General features: G+C 42.8%; 1 protein-coding gene across 3 annotated transcripts in view; it reads left to right on the top strand.

Annotated features, from left to right (window-relative positions):
- The window catches only part of GBE1 (1,4-alpha-glucan branching enzyme 1), a 281,100-nt gene extending 268,252 nt beyond the window's left edge, over positions 1-12,848 (top strand). For all 3 annotated transcript variants that reach the window (XM_048868880.2, XM_048868889.2, XM_075117745.1), the window contains one exon: positions 10,517-12,848. In XM_048868880.2, the coding sequence (XP_048724837.2) occupies positions 10,517-10,573 (57 nt within the window). In that variant the 3' untranslated portion in view covers positions 10,574-12,848. The remainder of the gene's footprint in view (positions 1-10,516) is intronic.
- Positions 12,849-17,200: the final 4,352 nt, after the last annotated feature.

Raw genomic sequence — 17,200 nt, 5'->3', positions numbered from 1 at the left:
CATTGTTGCAGGGACATTATTGGAGTGCAGATTCCCGATATGGGAGCCTGCAGTTCAACTGTCCTTGGCCTTGAGACTGGTGCTGAACCCCTGCAAGCCTTCCAGTAGCTTATGCATGCTCTCCCCAGAGCTCTGTCTTTGTGGGTACCCTGGATTATAGTTGAACTGTTGGTTCAAAGCAACAGTTAAGGAGGACAGTACTGTGCAAAGGGACTTCTTAAACACACAGATGCACTTTTTACTCTTAGCATAGGAGAAATTTAGATCAAGTGAAAATAAAAAGCCAATACACAATACCCCTGCACAAACCTTAGATTCCTCACACCTTTTGAGAGTTCTTGGTGGGGGTTTGGTCAGTGTCCTGTGAGGAAGGCAAGCCCTTCATGCTCCACTCCTCCAGTGTGTCTTGTGCTTTGTTGGTGGTATGGTGTCATGGCACGGAGAGCATGTCTCCTTCAAAATCAGTCGGACACCTTTTCTGCTTTCTTCTTACTTTGGGATTTTCCATGCTTCATCCCTGAGAAGTGGGATTGCTAGTAGAGGGGTTTAAAATCAATGGCTTTGGCTGGTAACCCTCATTGTCTCACCAAGTCTAGTCAAGGCTGACAGCCCTGTTCCATAGTCTGTTTTCTACTGTTGCAGTCAATATGGAAATCTGTCTTCAGCCTGAGGAGATTGAGAGCTTGCAACCACAGTGAAAAGTGTTTTCCTCTGTGTCACAGTGTGACTGGCTCTTTCAAGAGGTAGCAGGCTCCAATGCACCTGTGATTGATTAGCTGCCTCCCATAAGAAGGCACCTGGGCTATATAAATGGGGGAGAGACTGAGACAGATGGATCAGCCAGGAAAGGGGCAGGTGAGAGCTGCCTGAGGAGGAAAGGAGAGACTCTGGGAGAAATAGGAGCAGCAGCAGCAAGCTGGAAAAGAGAGCCATTGAGAAGAGCAAATAGGTAATAAGGAGGACTGGCCACGCTTGGGAACACCTGCCAGGTTAACACAGCTTTTACAGAGGGCCCTAGGAAGAACCAGCCCCAAACCAAGAGGGTTTATGCTGAAGGGTGGATCGCAGTAGCAGGGTTAGGACTCACAGGCAGGGAGTTTGGGCTGATGGAACACTACAGGGAGTACTGTCACACAAGACTTGACTTAGAGCTATCAGAGAAAAACTGTGGAAAAGAAGCAAAACTAATCTGAGAACAATTGGGTGAATGGCCTGGAGAGTGGAACCCTGGAACCAAGGAGAGAGTGAGTCTTGGAACAGACTGGAGATGGACTCTCGGGAGGGTGAGTTGGAAATGTCCTGGAAGTGGGCATTGCAAACAGCTGTGAACCTGTTGTACATAGAGATTTTGGGAGGATGGTTTTATCACAAGGGTTCTGTGGCCTATTGAACATGTACAGGAATAAATTATGCTTAGAGGCAGGTTTTTGAATTGGACATTGAGAAAGACTTTGTTCCTTTTATGGCTGAGGGGAAACTGAAGCAGGCACACTTGTCATGCTGTAGCCTGCTGCAAAAGGGCATAGAATTATAGGTCTGGAAGGGACCTCGAGAGGTCATCTAGTCCAGTCCTCTGTACTCCTAGTAGGACTAAATATTATCTAGACCAGGGGTGGGCAAACTACGGCCTGCAGGCCCCATCCATCAGATGTTTTAATCCAGCACTTGAGTTCCCACTGGGATTGGGGGTTTTCCCCGCTCCATGCATGCCATGGCTCCATGTGGCTCCCGGAAGGAGCAGCATGACTCCCTCCAGCTCCTACATGTAGGGGCAGCCAGGGGGCTCTGCACACTGCCCCCACCCCAAGCGCCACCCCCACAGCTCCCATTGGCCAGGAACCACGGCCAATGGGAGCTGCAGGGGCGGTGTCTGCGGATGGAGCAGTGCAGAGAGCTGCCCGGCTACACCTCCACATAGCAGCCAAATTGGGGACATGCTGCTGCTTCTGGGAACTGCTTGACATAAGCACCACCTAGAGCCTGCACCCTTGACCTCCTCCCAGTCCCCAAATCCCTGCCCCAGCCCTGATCCTGACCCACCCTCTGAACCCCTCAATCCCAGCTCAGAGTACCCTCCTGCACCCCAAGCCCCTTGTCCCCAGCACCATCCCAGAGCCCACACCCCTAGCCAGAGCCCTCCCCCCCCGCCCCACTCCCCAACTTCCTGCCCCTGCCTGGAGCCCCCTCCCACACCCTGAAATCCTCATTTCTGGCCCTAGCACAGAGCCCTCACTCCCAGCCAGAGCCCTCATCCCCTCACTCATCCTAGGCCCAGCCCCAATTTCATGAGCATTCATGGCCCGCCATACAATTTCCATACCCAGATGTGGCCCTCTGGCCAAAAATTTTGCCTATCCCGATCTAGACCATCCCTGACAGGTGTTTGTCTAACCTGCTCTTAAAAATCTCCAATGATGCATCATCAAGGTAGGCGACTGTATATTCTCCTAATCCCACTAGGAGACCATCTACAAGTCTTTGGAAGGTGGCGGGTGCATTTCGCAACCCGAAAGGGAGTACATTCATACAGCCCGAGATGTATGGTGAAGGCTGACTTTTCCTTGGCAGATTCATCTAGCAGTACCTGCCAGTACTCCTTGGTTAAGTCCAAGGTAGAGATGAACTGGGCCCATCCCAGTTTCTCTAATAGTTCATCTGTGCGTGGCATTGGATAGTTGTCTGGGCGAGTTACAGCATTTAGCTTACGGTAGTCCACGCAAAAACGTATTTCCCCATCTGGTTTGGGAACTAGAACCGCTGGAGATGCCCATGCACTTCCAGAGGGGCGGATTACACCCATCTGTAACATATCCTGTATTTCCTGTTCTATAGCAGTTTTAGCTTGAGGAGACACCCGGTAAGGTTGGACTTTAATTGGGCGAGCATTACCTGTGTCAATGGAGTGGTATGCCCGTTCAGTCAGTCCTGGGGTGGCTGAGAACGTTGGCGTGTACCTAGCGCACAGCTCTGGATCTGCTGTCGCTACATATGCCCAAGGGTCATGGAGAGGTTCACCTCTTCCACACCACCAGCACTTTTCCCTTCGTAGTAGACACCTTCAGGCCACTCAGCGTCGACTCCTCCCTGGGCTGTAAACTGACAAACCTTTAATTCTCTGGAATAAAAGGGCTTTAGAGAATTAATATGGTATACCTTAGGCTTTCGGTTGGAGGTGGGGAATGCTATGAGATAATTAACAGCTCCCAGGCGCTCCTGGACCGTGAATGGCCCTTCCCACGATGCTTCCATTTTATGGGCCTGGAGCACCTTTAAGACCATGACCTGGTCCCCTACTTTGAAGGAACGCTCTCTGGCATGTTTATCATACCAGGCTTTTTGCTCTTTTTGAGCATCCTGTAAGTTTTCTTTAGCAAGGGCTAAAGAGGTTCGGAAGGTGTTTTGTAGGTTGGTTACAAAGTCCAGAATGTTAGTTCCTGGAGAAGGTGTAAATCCCTCCCATTGCTGCTTCACCAACTGTAATGGCCCCTTAACCTCACGGCCATATACAAGTTCAAATGGGGAAAACCCTAAACTGGGGTGTGGTACAGCTCTGTAGGCAAAGAGCAACTGCTGCAACACTAGGTCCCAATCATTGGAGTGCTCATTTACAAATTTACGTATCATGGCCCCCAAAGTTCCATTAAACTTCTCCACCATGCCATTTGTTTGATGGTGGTAAGGAGTGGCAACCAACTGATTTACCCCATGAGCTTCCCAAAGGTTTTCCATAGATCCTGCCAGCAAATTAGTCCCTGCATCTGTGAGGATGTCGGAGGGCCAACCTACCCTGGCAAAAATGTCTGCTAGTGCCAGGCACACACTTTTAGCCCTGGTGTTGCTTAGAGCTACTGCTTCCGGCCATCGGGTGGCAAAATCCATGAAAGTCAGTATGTACTGCTTTCCTCTGGGTGTCTTTTTCGGAAAAGGACCCAGAATATCCACAGCTACTCGCTGAAACGGAACTTCAATGATGGGGAGTGGCTGGAGAGGGGCTTTGACCTGGTCTTGGGGTTTTCCCACTCTTTGGCATACTTCACAAGACCGGACATAGGTGGAAACATCCTTGCCCATTCCCTCCCAGTGGAATGACCCCCCCCCAAACGGTCTTTGGTCCTGTTCACCCCAGCATGGCCACTAGGGTGATCATGGGCTAAGCTCAAGAGCTTGGCCTGGTATTTAGTTGGAACTACCAACTGTCTCTGAAGATGCCAGTCTTCCTGGTGTCCACCAGAAAGAGTTTCCTTGTATAAAAGTCCTCTTTCTACAACAAACCTGGATCGATTAGAAGAGCTGAGAGGCGGTGGGTTGCTCCATGCCGCCGTCCAAGCTCTCTGGAGACTTTCATCTGCTTCCTGTTCGGTCTGGAACTGTTCCCTTGATGCTGGAGACATCAGTTCCTCATGGGATTGTGGACCTATGCTCGGTCCCTCTGGAAGCGATGTAGGGGATGGGGCTGTTTCCGTTGACTGTGAACCACTTTCCGCTGGTGCACTATGTTGGGATTCAGTCTCCGGCTGAGCCTCTTGTGTAGGGTTATCAGCTGCTGCCGGTTCGGGTTCGGTGGGGCCCTCTGGTGTGGAGGTTGCAAGTCCTGGATTCAGTGCTGGCAAATGGTCTGGTGCTGGTTGTTCTGCTGGTTCCGGTTCCGGGATTGGTTCCGTCTGGGTCTCTGGGACTGGATCCACTACTGCTGTTGCAGACATTGGCCTGGGGTCCGGGTCCATCACCTCTGACCGGGTCCTGATAGAAGTTTCCGGAACAGAGCTAGGCCTCACAGCTTGTTTAGCCTGGCTACGGGTGACCATTCCCACCCTCTTGTACCGCTTCACATGATTGGCCAAGTCTTCCCCCAACAGCATGGGGATGGGATAATCATCATAGACTGCAAAAGTCCACGTTCCTGACCAGCCCTGGTACTGGACAGGCAACTTGGCTGTAGGCAAATTGAAAGAGTTGGACTTGAAGGGTTGAATCATCACTTGGATCTCTGGGTTGATTAAATTGGGGTCCACTAAGGAAGCACGGATAACTGACACTTGTGCTCCGGTGTCCCTCCACGTGGTGACCTTCTTCCCGCCCACACTCACAGTTTCCCTCTGCTCCAAGGGTATCTGGGAGGTATCTGGGCCTGCGGACCTCTGGTGTGATCCCGGAGCAATGAACTGTAATCTGTTGGGGTTCTTGGGGCAGTTGGCCTTTACATGGCCCAGCTCATTACATTTAAAACATCGTCCAGCTGACGGGTCACTGGGGCGAGGTGGGTTGCTGGAGAACGGTGTGGTGGGACGATAAGGTGTCTGGAGGGTTCTTTGGGAGGTAGGTGGGGCCTTGGGCGGCCACCGGTAATAGGGTGAGGTCTGGGGTTGTCCCTTCTGGTCTCCGCTCCAACTGCGACCAGTTTTCTTCTTCTCTGCCACCTCCACCCATCTGGCTCCAATCTCTCCTGCGTCGATTACAGTTTTGGGCTTCCCATCTAGGATGTATCTTTCTATTTCCTCAGGAACACCCTCTAAGAATTGTTCCATTTGCATTAGGAAGGGCAAATTTACTGGAGATTCAACACTTGCTCCGGATATCCAGGCATCCCAATGTTTCACAATGTGGTAGGCATGTCGGGTAAATGACACGTCTGGTTTCCACCTTAGGGCTCTGAACCTCCGACGAGACTGTGCGGGTGTTATCCCCATTCTGACTCTCGCCTTGGATTTAAACAGTTCATACTTGTTCATGTGTTCTTTAGGCATTTCAGCTGCCACCTCAGCTAATGGTCCACTGAGCTGCGGCCTCAGCTCTACCATGTATTGGTCAGTAGCGATGTTGTACCCAAGGCAGGCCCTTTCGAAGTTTTCTAAGAAGGCCTCAGTATCATCGCCTGCCTTGTAGGTGGGGAACTTTCTGGGATGGGAAGTGGTACCTGGAGAAGGATTGCTAGGGTTTGTTGGTATATTCTGCTGAGCCTTTACCTTCTCCATCTCCAGTGCATGCTTCCTCTCTTTTTCCTTCTCCTCCTCCACATGCTTCCTCTCTTTTTCCTTCTCCTCCTTCTCCAGCCGCATGAGTTCTATCTTTCTTTCATGTTCCTTTTGTTTTTCCTCAGCCTGAAATCTGGCTAATTCCAGCTTTTGTCGAGCTGTGGATTTTGTCATCCTAACCTCTCTGTTTTTAACTAACTTTACACCCGAGCTTTAGAAATAAACAAACAAAACTTGGCTGTAAAATTTTGCTGTGCTGAAATAGAATACCTATTCTCTGATAGTGATTGTCAGCCTTCAGAAAAAGACAATTCCTTTTGTCTCTGCTCTGGCCCCAAATCAAAGCAAAAAACCTCCAACTACTTGGAAATCTGCTTTCCAGCAGCCTAAAGGAAAGAAAATTCCTTTTCAAACCGGTGCTCCTTGTAAAAAAATCAAAATCCTAAAAAAAAAAAAAAAACTTGCCACTTTTGTCTCCGGGCAAATGGGTAGAACACCCCCCCCCCCCCTATTTACTTTTAGGGAAAAAAAATCTTCTGGTTTACCAAGATTGTGAATTTCCCTGCAGGAGGTTAAGTACCCTGCCTCCAGGCAAAGAAAACCTGCAATTCACAAAGATAATCCCCTTTTGTCTCTCCTCTGGTCCCAAAACAGAGAAAAAACAAGCTGCTTTCCAGCAGCTCCAAAGGAAAAAAAATGTCCTTTTTAAAATCTGTTTTTCTAGTTCAAAAAATCTCAAATTGATCTCAAAATGATTTCAGGTTAATCCCACCACTCTGCCACCATGTCAAGGTTCCTCCCCCACTCTGAACTCTAGGGTACAGATGTGGGGACCTGCATGAAAACCTCCTAAGCTTATTTTTACCAGCTTAGGTTAAAACTTCCCCAAGGTACAAATTAATTTTATCCTTTGTCCTTGGAATATCCACTGCCACCACCAAACTCTAACTGGGTTTACTGGGAAACGTAGTTTGGACACGTCTTTCCCCCCAAAATCCTCCCAACCCTTGCACCCCACTTCCTGGGAAAGGTTTGGTAAAAATCCTCACCAATTTGCATAGGTGACCACAGACCCAAACCCTTGGATCTGAGAACAATGAAAAAGCATTCAGTTTTCTTACAAGAAGACTTTTAATAGAAATAGAAGTAAATAGAAGTAAAGGAATCACCTCTGTAAAATCAGGATGGTAGATACCTTACAGGGTAATTAGATTCAAAATATAGAGAATCCCTCTAGGCAAAACCTTAAGTTACAAAAAAGACACACAGACAGAAATAGTCATTCTATTCAGCACAGTTCTTTTCTCAGCCATTTAAAGAAATCATAATCTAACACATACCTAGCTAGATTACTTACTAAAAGTTCTAAGACTCCATTCCTGTTCTATCCCCGGGCAAAAGCAGCATACCGACAGACACAGACCCTTTGTTTCTCTCCCTCCTCCCAGCTTTTGAAAGTATCTTGTCTCCTCATTGGTCATTTTGGTCAGGTGCCAGCGAGGTTACCTTTAGCTTCTTAACCCTTTATAGGTGAGAGGATTTTTCCTCTGGCCAGGAGGGATTTTAAAGGGGTTTACCCTTCCCTTTATATTTATGACAGACGGAGATTCCACAACCTCCTTGGGCAATTCATTCCAGTGCTTAACCACCCTGACATTAAGGAAGTCAGCGTGTGCCAGCAGTTGCCATACAATAGTCTCTGCAATAGTATAATTTCCCTTATTCTTATGAGAGCTCTCTAATACCTATGTATACCAGTTTGGGGGCAGGGGGAAAGTCTTCTGAATAACTTCTATGGTAACAGTGTAATGAATCTTGATCTATATTCATATTTGTCATAGTTGCTGTCAACTGTTTTACCGCTGTTTAACAATTTATTAAACACCTGATGGGTGCTACAAACCCTGTGTGAAATCCATTGGTGTGATGGTAGTTTTCAGTGACTAGGTGCCCGCATCTTTGTCACTGCTTTGAGTCAGCAAAGAGGGTTGTCAGGGTTCCCTCCCCACTCTGAACTCTAGGTTACAGATGTGGGGACCCACATGAGAGACCCCCTAGGCTTTTTTCTACCAGCTTAGGTTAAAAACTCCCAAGGCACAAATTCTCCCTTGTACCTTGGATTAGGTAACGCTGCCATCACCAAGTGATTTAGAGAAACTCAGGGAAAGGACCACTTGGAGTTCCTACTCTCCCCTAACATCCCCCCAAGCTCCCACACCTCCTTTCCTGGGGAGGCTTGAGAATAAACAAGATGAGCACAGACCAACCTTGGGTTTTTTTAGGACACAAAAAATATCCAATCAGATTCTAAAAGAAATAGAACTTTATTATAAAGAAAAAAGGTAAAAGAAGTACCTCTGTAAAATTAGAATGAAAGATAATCTTATAGGGCAATCAGATTGAAAACCACAGAGGATTTCCCTCTGGGCCGAACTTTAAAGTTACAAAAAGAAAAACAGGAATACACCTTCCTCTCAGCACAGAGAAAATCACAAGGCAAAACAAAAACAAGCTAACGCATTCCCTTGCTAGTACTTACTAATTCTAATGGAATTGGATTGCTTGCTTCCTTGATCTGTGTCCGGCAAGCACACAGAACAGACAGACCAGGCCCCCCCCCAGATTTGAAAGTATCTTGTCCCCTTTTTAGTCCATTTGGTCAGGTGCCAGCCAGGTTACCTGAGCTTCTTAACTCTTTACAGGTAAAAGGATTTTGTGCCTGTGGCCAGGAGGGATTTTATAGTACTGTATACAGGAATGTTGTTACCCTTCCCTTTATATTTATGACAAAGCTGAATTGTGAAAAAGCATGAAGACGGTAACTAGATATAATTCCTGTAAGTCAGGAGTCAGGCATATAGGCAGTGCGGAGTTCAGGTACAGTAGGGCTCATTGAGCTGCAGCTCTCCTGGGGATAAACTGAAGACTTGGTTCCAAACTCTCTAAATATGGCACATTTCCCAACCACTAAAACTGCCTTTGAAAACATGTTTAAAATTCTGGTTTGTAAGAAAATGCAATGGTGTCACATTGGGCCAGCTCCTCAACTGGAGTTAATTGACATAATTCCATTGACGTCAATAGAGCTATGCCAGTTTACTTCAGCTGAAAACGTGGCATAATATTTTTAATGACTTGTTCTTAACTTGGACACCAGCCGGAACAATCATCATTATTCCCTTTGTCAAACTTCATTTTTGTAGTTGTAACTGTAGTAACTTTTCACATCTGTGGAATCATTTTTACTGGAAAAGAAACTGGAAAAACTCTCTATGATTTAAATCCACATAATGAATTTCTCTATAAATCCATAACTTCCAAACCTTATTCTGTGAACTAGTTGACTCAAACCAACTTTATTTGGTATTTCCTCTTCTCCTGAACAGATTTGTAGGAGTTATTTATCAGTGAAACCTTAGGGGATATCACTGTGTTTACTAGTGACAGCTGAGATGCATTGGACATGCTATAGTCTGGTTCGATGAAGATCAGCTGTTCTTTTTTTCTCTTTTTTTCTAAAGCTGTTTGCTTTTACGCCTTTCATTCCAGTTGCGAACTCTGAAATCCTTTCAATACTGTCAGTCAGGCTCTAACTTGGAGATAACATGGCTGAAAATAGCAGAATTTTAAGAATGCCAAGGGAAGGAAAGATGGTCTAAACAAGGACATTGTCAAACTGAAACCCATAACACTCAATCGTGTGTTATTTTATAATTGCATTTTTAATGAGTTCTGCATATATGATCAGTTGTATTTTTCAATGGTTAGAGTCCCACATAACTTGACATGTACTGTTTACCAAATATTTTGCTGTTTTTTTCCCGTTATGAATCTAATCTGTGGTTAGAAGGAATGTCGTATAAATATAATTGTCACAAATCCTTTTTCATCTTTGAGAAATCTTTTCAAATAAATCAAGTTATCATAATCATGTCCAAAGGTTAAATAAAAACATCATTTGACTAGAAAATCAGAATTTAGCAATGATCAATTGGAATCAATTTCTATGTTCAACATTTTGTTTTATCAGATACTTACGTTCCATAGATGTCAGAATGGTAAAAAAGCATTGCTGTGTTTATATTTCTTGTATTTACCTGTGTGAAATGACATCATAGACCTTGGGGCAGCTTTAATTCACAACACAATACTGTTCGTATGCTGTGGTAAGAGTGTGTAATTTATCACTGTGCGGTCTATCAACCTAGATGTCCTCAAGCTTCTTAAATCGGCAATTGAAAATTAAATGGAGCCCTCTAGTGGTAATTGCGTAAAATATCACCCTAGGGCTGATCCTAAGTAAGGGGGAAAATCCTACAATGAGGGTATGATTAAGATGGTCTTGTATGACTCGGACATGGGAGAGTGGGCTTACACTTAATGTGATTCATATTAATTGCACATTTCAAAAAATGTTTGGTAAGTTTTAATGCCCTAAAATGTTTCACACTCAAATGCTCATTTATGTAATGATTTATACAGCCCCAATGAAAAATCATGTCAAGTGTAATTCATGTTCTTTTCTGTTGTCATTCTTTTATTAGGTGTACATTCCAAGCAGAGTGGCTATTGTGCTCCAGAATATGGATATCCCGAACTGAAGATCTTCATAACCATCACTGGAGAAGCAAAATGTGGAGAAGAAATATTGTAAAGCACTCAACATCACACAGTTCACACTATGAATGCTTTTTGAAACTAAACATAGTAATATTAGGTCATTGAAATGTAGGATTAATATTTACATATAATTACAGTGCTCTCAAGTTGCTAAAATCTAATTCAAGGCGACAATATATGAAAGAAATAAAAAGAAAAATGCATCTTTGCATTTCTGATGTTACAGCATTACATTTTAAAACATTTCAGAGCAGCTGGCATTCTCAATTAAACTATCATTTCCAGTGTCTTAGCAGGAACAATGTTGTACTGAAAGTGTTCTTGCTCTGATTTCAGCAATTTCTTTGAATGCTTTTTTATCATTTTGATATTGAATTCAAATACTCATTACAGATCATTGTCTACTGTTAGGATAAAGAGAAACAGCATGTTGAAGTAAAACATAAATAATCTGACAGAAGGCAGCCTTCTGTGTTTGAGGGATCCCATTCTGCAGCAAATTCCAAGATATATCTAGGGTGTGCAGTTTTTCCAATCAGGAATACTGTCCTCTGCCATTTTTATTTAATGAAAATTTCACAGTAAAATCTTAAAAGCTAGTGGATAAACTGGGACACATGTCCCTTGGGTTCTAGTCATGGCTCTCTGTCACTTATCTGTTGTGCAGTCTTGGGCAAGTCATTTCACTCTGTGTTCCTCAGGTTCCATATCTGAAAAATGGGGCTCATGATAATTGCCTACCTTTTGCAAAGCATTTTGAGGTGAGAAGTGCTCTGTGAGAGCTAAGTACTATTACGTTTACTGAAATGGTACAATAAGTGAAACAATTTTAAAAAGAACATTTATTCTTCTACGTACTCTCTCATAAATCTAAGGACTCTGTAGCCAGTGGTTTCACTGCTTCCTAAAGCTGCCATTTAACTTGGAGCACTTGTAATGTTGATCTTGCATTTTTATAATTTAAAAAATATTTTGCTTACCAGGGAAGAAACAGTATTAGAAATATAGATCTATGTTTTTCAAACCAAGCTTTTCGATATGTTCAAGCTAGTAAATGGTTTGGAGTGCTGGCTGAAATTGTTGTCTAAGTGAATTCTTTACAAGAAATCTAGCATAGTAAAGAATAAGATTCTGTATATTCAAATTGTATCAGCAGAGTATTCATTTTAACTCTGAAAAGGTCGTACAGATTTAAAGACAAATGCTTTATTTTGCTACACTAATTTAAAAACATGTTGACCTACATATTTGTATATGCTCCAAAATAAGGTACTGTTTTGCTTTACAATCCATTTTGATTTACAGTTTTATTTTATATATGATATAAAATGATATATATGATTTTATAATTTAGAAATATTCAACAAAGAAAATGTCCACAACAAGTTTTATTAATTCAGGGGTCCTCAATGCGGTGCCCGCAGGACACCCCACCACCGAAATGCTGCTGAGAAGTGTTGCCATTTCTCGATGGCATTTCGGCAGCGATGCTTCTTCCTGCTGCCACTTCTCTGCAGCAGCATTTCGGCGGCGGGGTGTCCAGCGCCAGCCACAGTCTTCTGGGAATAGCAATATGCTATTAATATGCTATGCCACTGTATTAATTCATAGTTCTATACATCAGTCATCTTCTGTCTAAGTCTTCTAAATGGCCAAACATTTATGCCCACACTGACAAAAACCTTGCATGTTTTTTAATATACTTATTAGAACTTTAACTTGGAAATATTTCGAAAACAAAAGAATGAGTGGGACAGCATAATATAACATGATGGGAAACCAAAGTCTTTTGATAGATCTCACATTAAAAGGGGTTCATGAACATCCCAACTCTTACTGTATTCTGTGCAACAGATATGTGAAAGACCAATACCATATGCAACTGTGCTATGTAATGTCACAGCTCCATTTCCCCCCTTAATTCATTGTGCATTAATGAGCTATAAATGCATTCCCATACACTTATGCTTAAAAAAATACACTGAAGTGTTTTAATAACTGGAACCAATTATTGTTTCCAAAGTTGTAAACTTTGTAGTGAAATAAAAAGCAATGTAATTATCTGCTATATTTATGTTAAATTGATCTACTAATATATTCTGTAGATTTTACTGGCACATGTTCCAGCGTTCCAAAATGTAATGCAAGGCAATTGCCCTTGTCAAACTTTTGTGCAAGAGAAGCAATAAATGTGTGATGTGAAGTAGAAACTGTAAAATTACATGCAAATAAACTGCGAGAAAGGTAAAACATAAATGCATATGTGATTTTCTTCACTCATAAAAAAATGTGTAATAGTATAATACTGGAGGCTAACACTAGATATTACTGGTAGGGTTTGAAATCAGGAATTTGCCTCAAGCAGTCAGAAGCAATCCAGGGGTTTGCTGCTCAAGAATATGTTGTTCGTTTTATGTACTGAATACTTACAAAAAATTATATTTAAAAACAATTAAAAGAATATTAAGGTTGAAAAGTCAGGCACTTAAGTTAGGAAATGCCAGAATTAAGGTTGCCTGTGCAAGCTTCATTTGACCTTCGTGTAAGTATGCATTACAATACCGTCTTGAATGACACGATCACATACTCTTGTTTTCCATAGGATCCCTGTCTCATTGGTTACACAGGATGGATCTGCTCTGGGGATGAATCAGGGTTGTGTTATGAAGCAGGCTGCCTGCAATCCCCCTCCTCGTTGGTTTAAGACATTGGAAGACGTATAGTGAATGAAGAGGGGGATTGCAGGAGGTGAAAGGATGGTCTCTTGTCGTTAGACATAAGGTGGGTGAGGTAATGTGTTATATTGAACCAACAGAATGTCCCCTTAGAGAACTAGATTCTGGCCCTGCCTGGGCCACAGGGTTCCTATGTGATGCTGGGCAAGTCATTTAAACCAAGTGGCCACTGCATTCTTCATTTTCTTGGTATCCAGTTTGTGACAGCTGGGGTATGATTTTGCAAAAGTGATGAGCACTTGCAGCTGAGGACCATATTAGCTGTGCTCTGAATATATAAAGTGCTATCTAATGCTAAGTATTCATGAAAGTCAGGCCCTAGGCTTCTCAGGTTGGGCATGCAATATTAGGTGATACATTTGACAATTTTGTCTTTAATCTGAATGCTTCAGTTTCCCAGTGAAAAATCAGAATAATATCTCATCTCACACGGGTGCAATGAAGATATATCCATTAATTTTTATAAAGCATTAAGATAATGTAGTGGGACCCCCATAGTAAAGTCCATAAGGAAATTAATAATTATGTATTCAATGGGTTTGGGGGTCATACATTAAATGTTGAGAATAAAAAAAATTTGAATACACATCTGTTCAGTGAGTACTGTCCATCCTGTACACTGAATGGGGCAGCAGTCATGAGGGGGAAAAAAGTATATGATCATATAGTTGGACTGTATTATAAAGCATAGGCACAGAGGGGTCAAATTAAGGTTGCACAGGCATGTAACCTTAATTCTGGCACTTACCAAATTTCAAGTGCTTGACTTTGCATCCTTAGTGTTCATTTAATTTATTTTTTTATGTATTTGTTAAAGTTTTTAAAACTTAAATGATAAAAAAATTAATCGTGGAACCATATTGATCCCCCCCCCCCCCCACCATCCCCAATTTGTCATCAGCAGGTCTTGAAAGTTTAGATCCATGGCATAGTCCACTACCCTTTGAAATAACAGACAAACCAGTAGCCATTGAAGTCTGTTATCTTCTGTGTGGACCATCAACTAAAGGAGATGAAGACACACTTGCCAGTGAGTTCCAGAGGAACTCACTAGACAGCAAAGGAATGCTGACTCACAATTATAGGGTTGAATCCTAGATTCTGTGTGGGAGTATTTTCTAGTGGTTAGACTCTTCTGGTCCTAGCCCTACCCTTATCAGCTCATATCTTCCCCTTTCTCTGTTCCTGTCCCCGTCCTCCACCCTTGTTCTTATTTTCATCCCTCCTTTGTCTTCTGTCCACAATTTGCTCCTATTCCTTCTCCCCCTGTCCTGCATCTCTTCCCATTTCATCTCATCTGTTCCTCACCCCTGCATTCAAAATGGGCTGTTCCACCCTCCACTGTGCTGCCTGTGTACCTGTAGGGGGACCATTGAGAGCACAGCAGAGACAGGCTTCCTGCTCTCAGTTCCTGTACCCTTCACGACAGTGGCCCACCTCCCCGGGCTGGAGCGTGCTCAGTTGCTTTTTGAGAATGGTGAACTTGCAGTCTGATCAGCACATATAAGCTCTGGAGGGATGGAACATGATCGGTGCAGATGGTATTTAGCTCCTGAACTAATAAGTCTGTCTTGAGCATGTGCAAACGGAATTTTCAAAGGCTTATAACTTGGTTACATTTGGGTGAATTTTTTTCAGGGGTGGCAAAAGACATATCCTTCACACTAAGGCAACCTCCCATATCAAATTCAAGACCTTGCTCCAAAACCAGGAGTGCTAGAGCTTGACAACAAAACAATTTCAGAAATTTGCTAACATGGGCAAAAGGAATCTTTCCTTAATTTCATTCTCAAAAATGGCTGAACAATTCTGGCTGAAATTCTTCAAAAATCTTAATCTTTTACTGTTCAGGCTGAAGTTTTCCATGCCAGATGCCTGCCTCATGTTATCAATGTGATAAGCAGCTAGAAACAGGGCTTGTAATGGAAAGTATTGAGCAACCTTAACTGTAGACCTCACTACCTGTGCCACTATATATTTATTTTTAACTTAAAGCATGCTCGGAAAAATGACTTTGTAAAAATATCTTACTGAGGTTCCTTGTCTGAATCTCAATATTAGCATCAAGCAAGCTGAGGCAATATGGCTGCTTGCATGAAGGTAAAAATGAAACTGAAACCTTTTCTCTGTCACCTGCAACTGCAATATGTAGTCTGTAAATAGAAGTTAGTCTCCTCTCATATTGGCAGATAAATTAAGGGCCCAGATAAATAACCTGTAGTGTTCAAGTACTATGCTGGGAAAGTGTCAACAAAGCCAAGACCCATCTACAAAGCTACTCTGGAGACTGAGCAAGTTCCAATAGTTAATAGACCTCTCCTAGACAACTGCCTTCTCAAGCTAAGGTGGCTATGTCTGTCTGGCAAGATAACATTGGGAGATGCCCAAAATTCAAAGGAAATACTGATCATCAGTGTCACTTGGCTCTAGCAGGAGTCATTTGACATCACTAGGAATAAGATGGTGGGCATCATCTTCAGACAACTTGTTTACATTTTATTATGGGCATCCTCAACAAATCAGTTTAAATGCATATGCCAAACAACTTTTCATGAGGTGATGGCAGAACTTCGTAAGCTGGCTGACGACTAAGACTATACCCTTGCTCAGTTTGATGTTTAGAAATGTTAAATCATATTCGCAGGCAGAAGAAGGTGATTATGTAGAGTGTTAAGAAAAACGAACGGCAAATGCTATACTGCTGCAAGAGTGTCCTTTTTTCCCCCATGCAGAAATCTCTTTATATGTCTTATTCCTAAAGGTCCACTTGGATCTCCAGTAGAAAGAAAAACTCTTCCATGGCTGAGTATTCACTGACCCTCAAAAAGAGTGTTTTTTACCCTGGGATAATGAATGTGTGACTCATCCCACTGGAAAAACATAGTGGAGTTTTACTGCCAGGTAAACTAAGCAATGTCCACCAAAGGGAGGTGGCACAGTGTTGACGTCATCTAGATACCTGGCAAGAAATACTGTAAGTGCCTTGCCTCCTTTTAGGAATACAGTGAAATAACTATAGCCTGTTAATTATCTTGGGGTTGTTTTTTTTAAGTGCCTTTGTATCAGTGAAGACGAAAGCCAGTAGCTCAGCCTTTTTTGTGTGTTAGCTCTGAGCCAAGTCCATTGTGTTACTCTTGGCCTTGCCAGCGTGTGATTATAGCTGTAGACAAATGTGACTAACTTCTCTACTTGTAAACATAAGTAACTTTCACACTTAATTCGTCTTCATAGAAGTTCAACCAGCATTCAAAAAATAAAATAAAATGGAATTTCCTTCAAGTGACTGCTCTGTATTACAGTAAAGATGCGGAAAATTAAATTAACTGCAATGAAAGCATGTCCCATGTAGCATTTGAAATTTTGTCCATTACTTTTTTTGCAGAGTTTCTTTCATGCATTGACCTTTGTTTCTGTGTATTTTTTGTTACGAATGGTATTGGGCCAACATAAAATTTGTTGAGCCTTTCTAGATTGTATAACATATAGCTGTGACTGCTGTCTGTCAGCTTCAGGCAAGAGGAATTTCAGGCTTCAGGTGCTGCTTGTAAATTGACAACACCCGTTCCCAATAATAATTTGAGAAAAAGCCCACTTGCCTTTGCAATTCTAGTAATCGCTTTGTTCTCTGTTACTGTGGCACGTTTTTGTCCGAAGACAGGAAGCGCTTTTCGACTGATGAAACAAGCCTATGCCTGTAGATTAGCTTTAGAGAGCTAATTAGGAAAATACACCCTGTCCAAATATAAAATGTATTTTTCCATGCAGGGTTGTTTGTGTGAAGTGGAGGAATGTTTGCTTATTCACTGTACTGAAGGAGTTGAAGGACTCTGTGTGGTGAGTCATTTTAGTCCCAAAATAAGCTTGTAAAAATAT

The sequence above is a fragment of the Caretta caretta genome, chromosome 1 (genome assembly GCF_965140235.1).
Source record: "Caretta caretta isolate rCarCar2 chromosome 1, rCarCar1.hap1, whole genome shotgun sequence".
NCBI classification, from domain to species: Eukaryota; Metazoa; Chordata; order Testudines; family Cheloniidae; genus Caretta; species Caretta caretta.
This window is presented reverse-complemented; position numbering and strand designations above follow the sequence as displayed.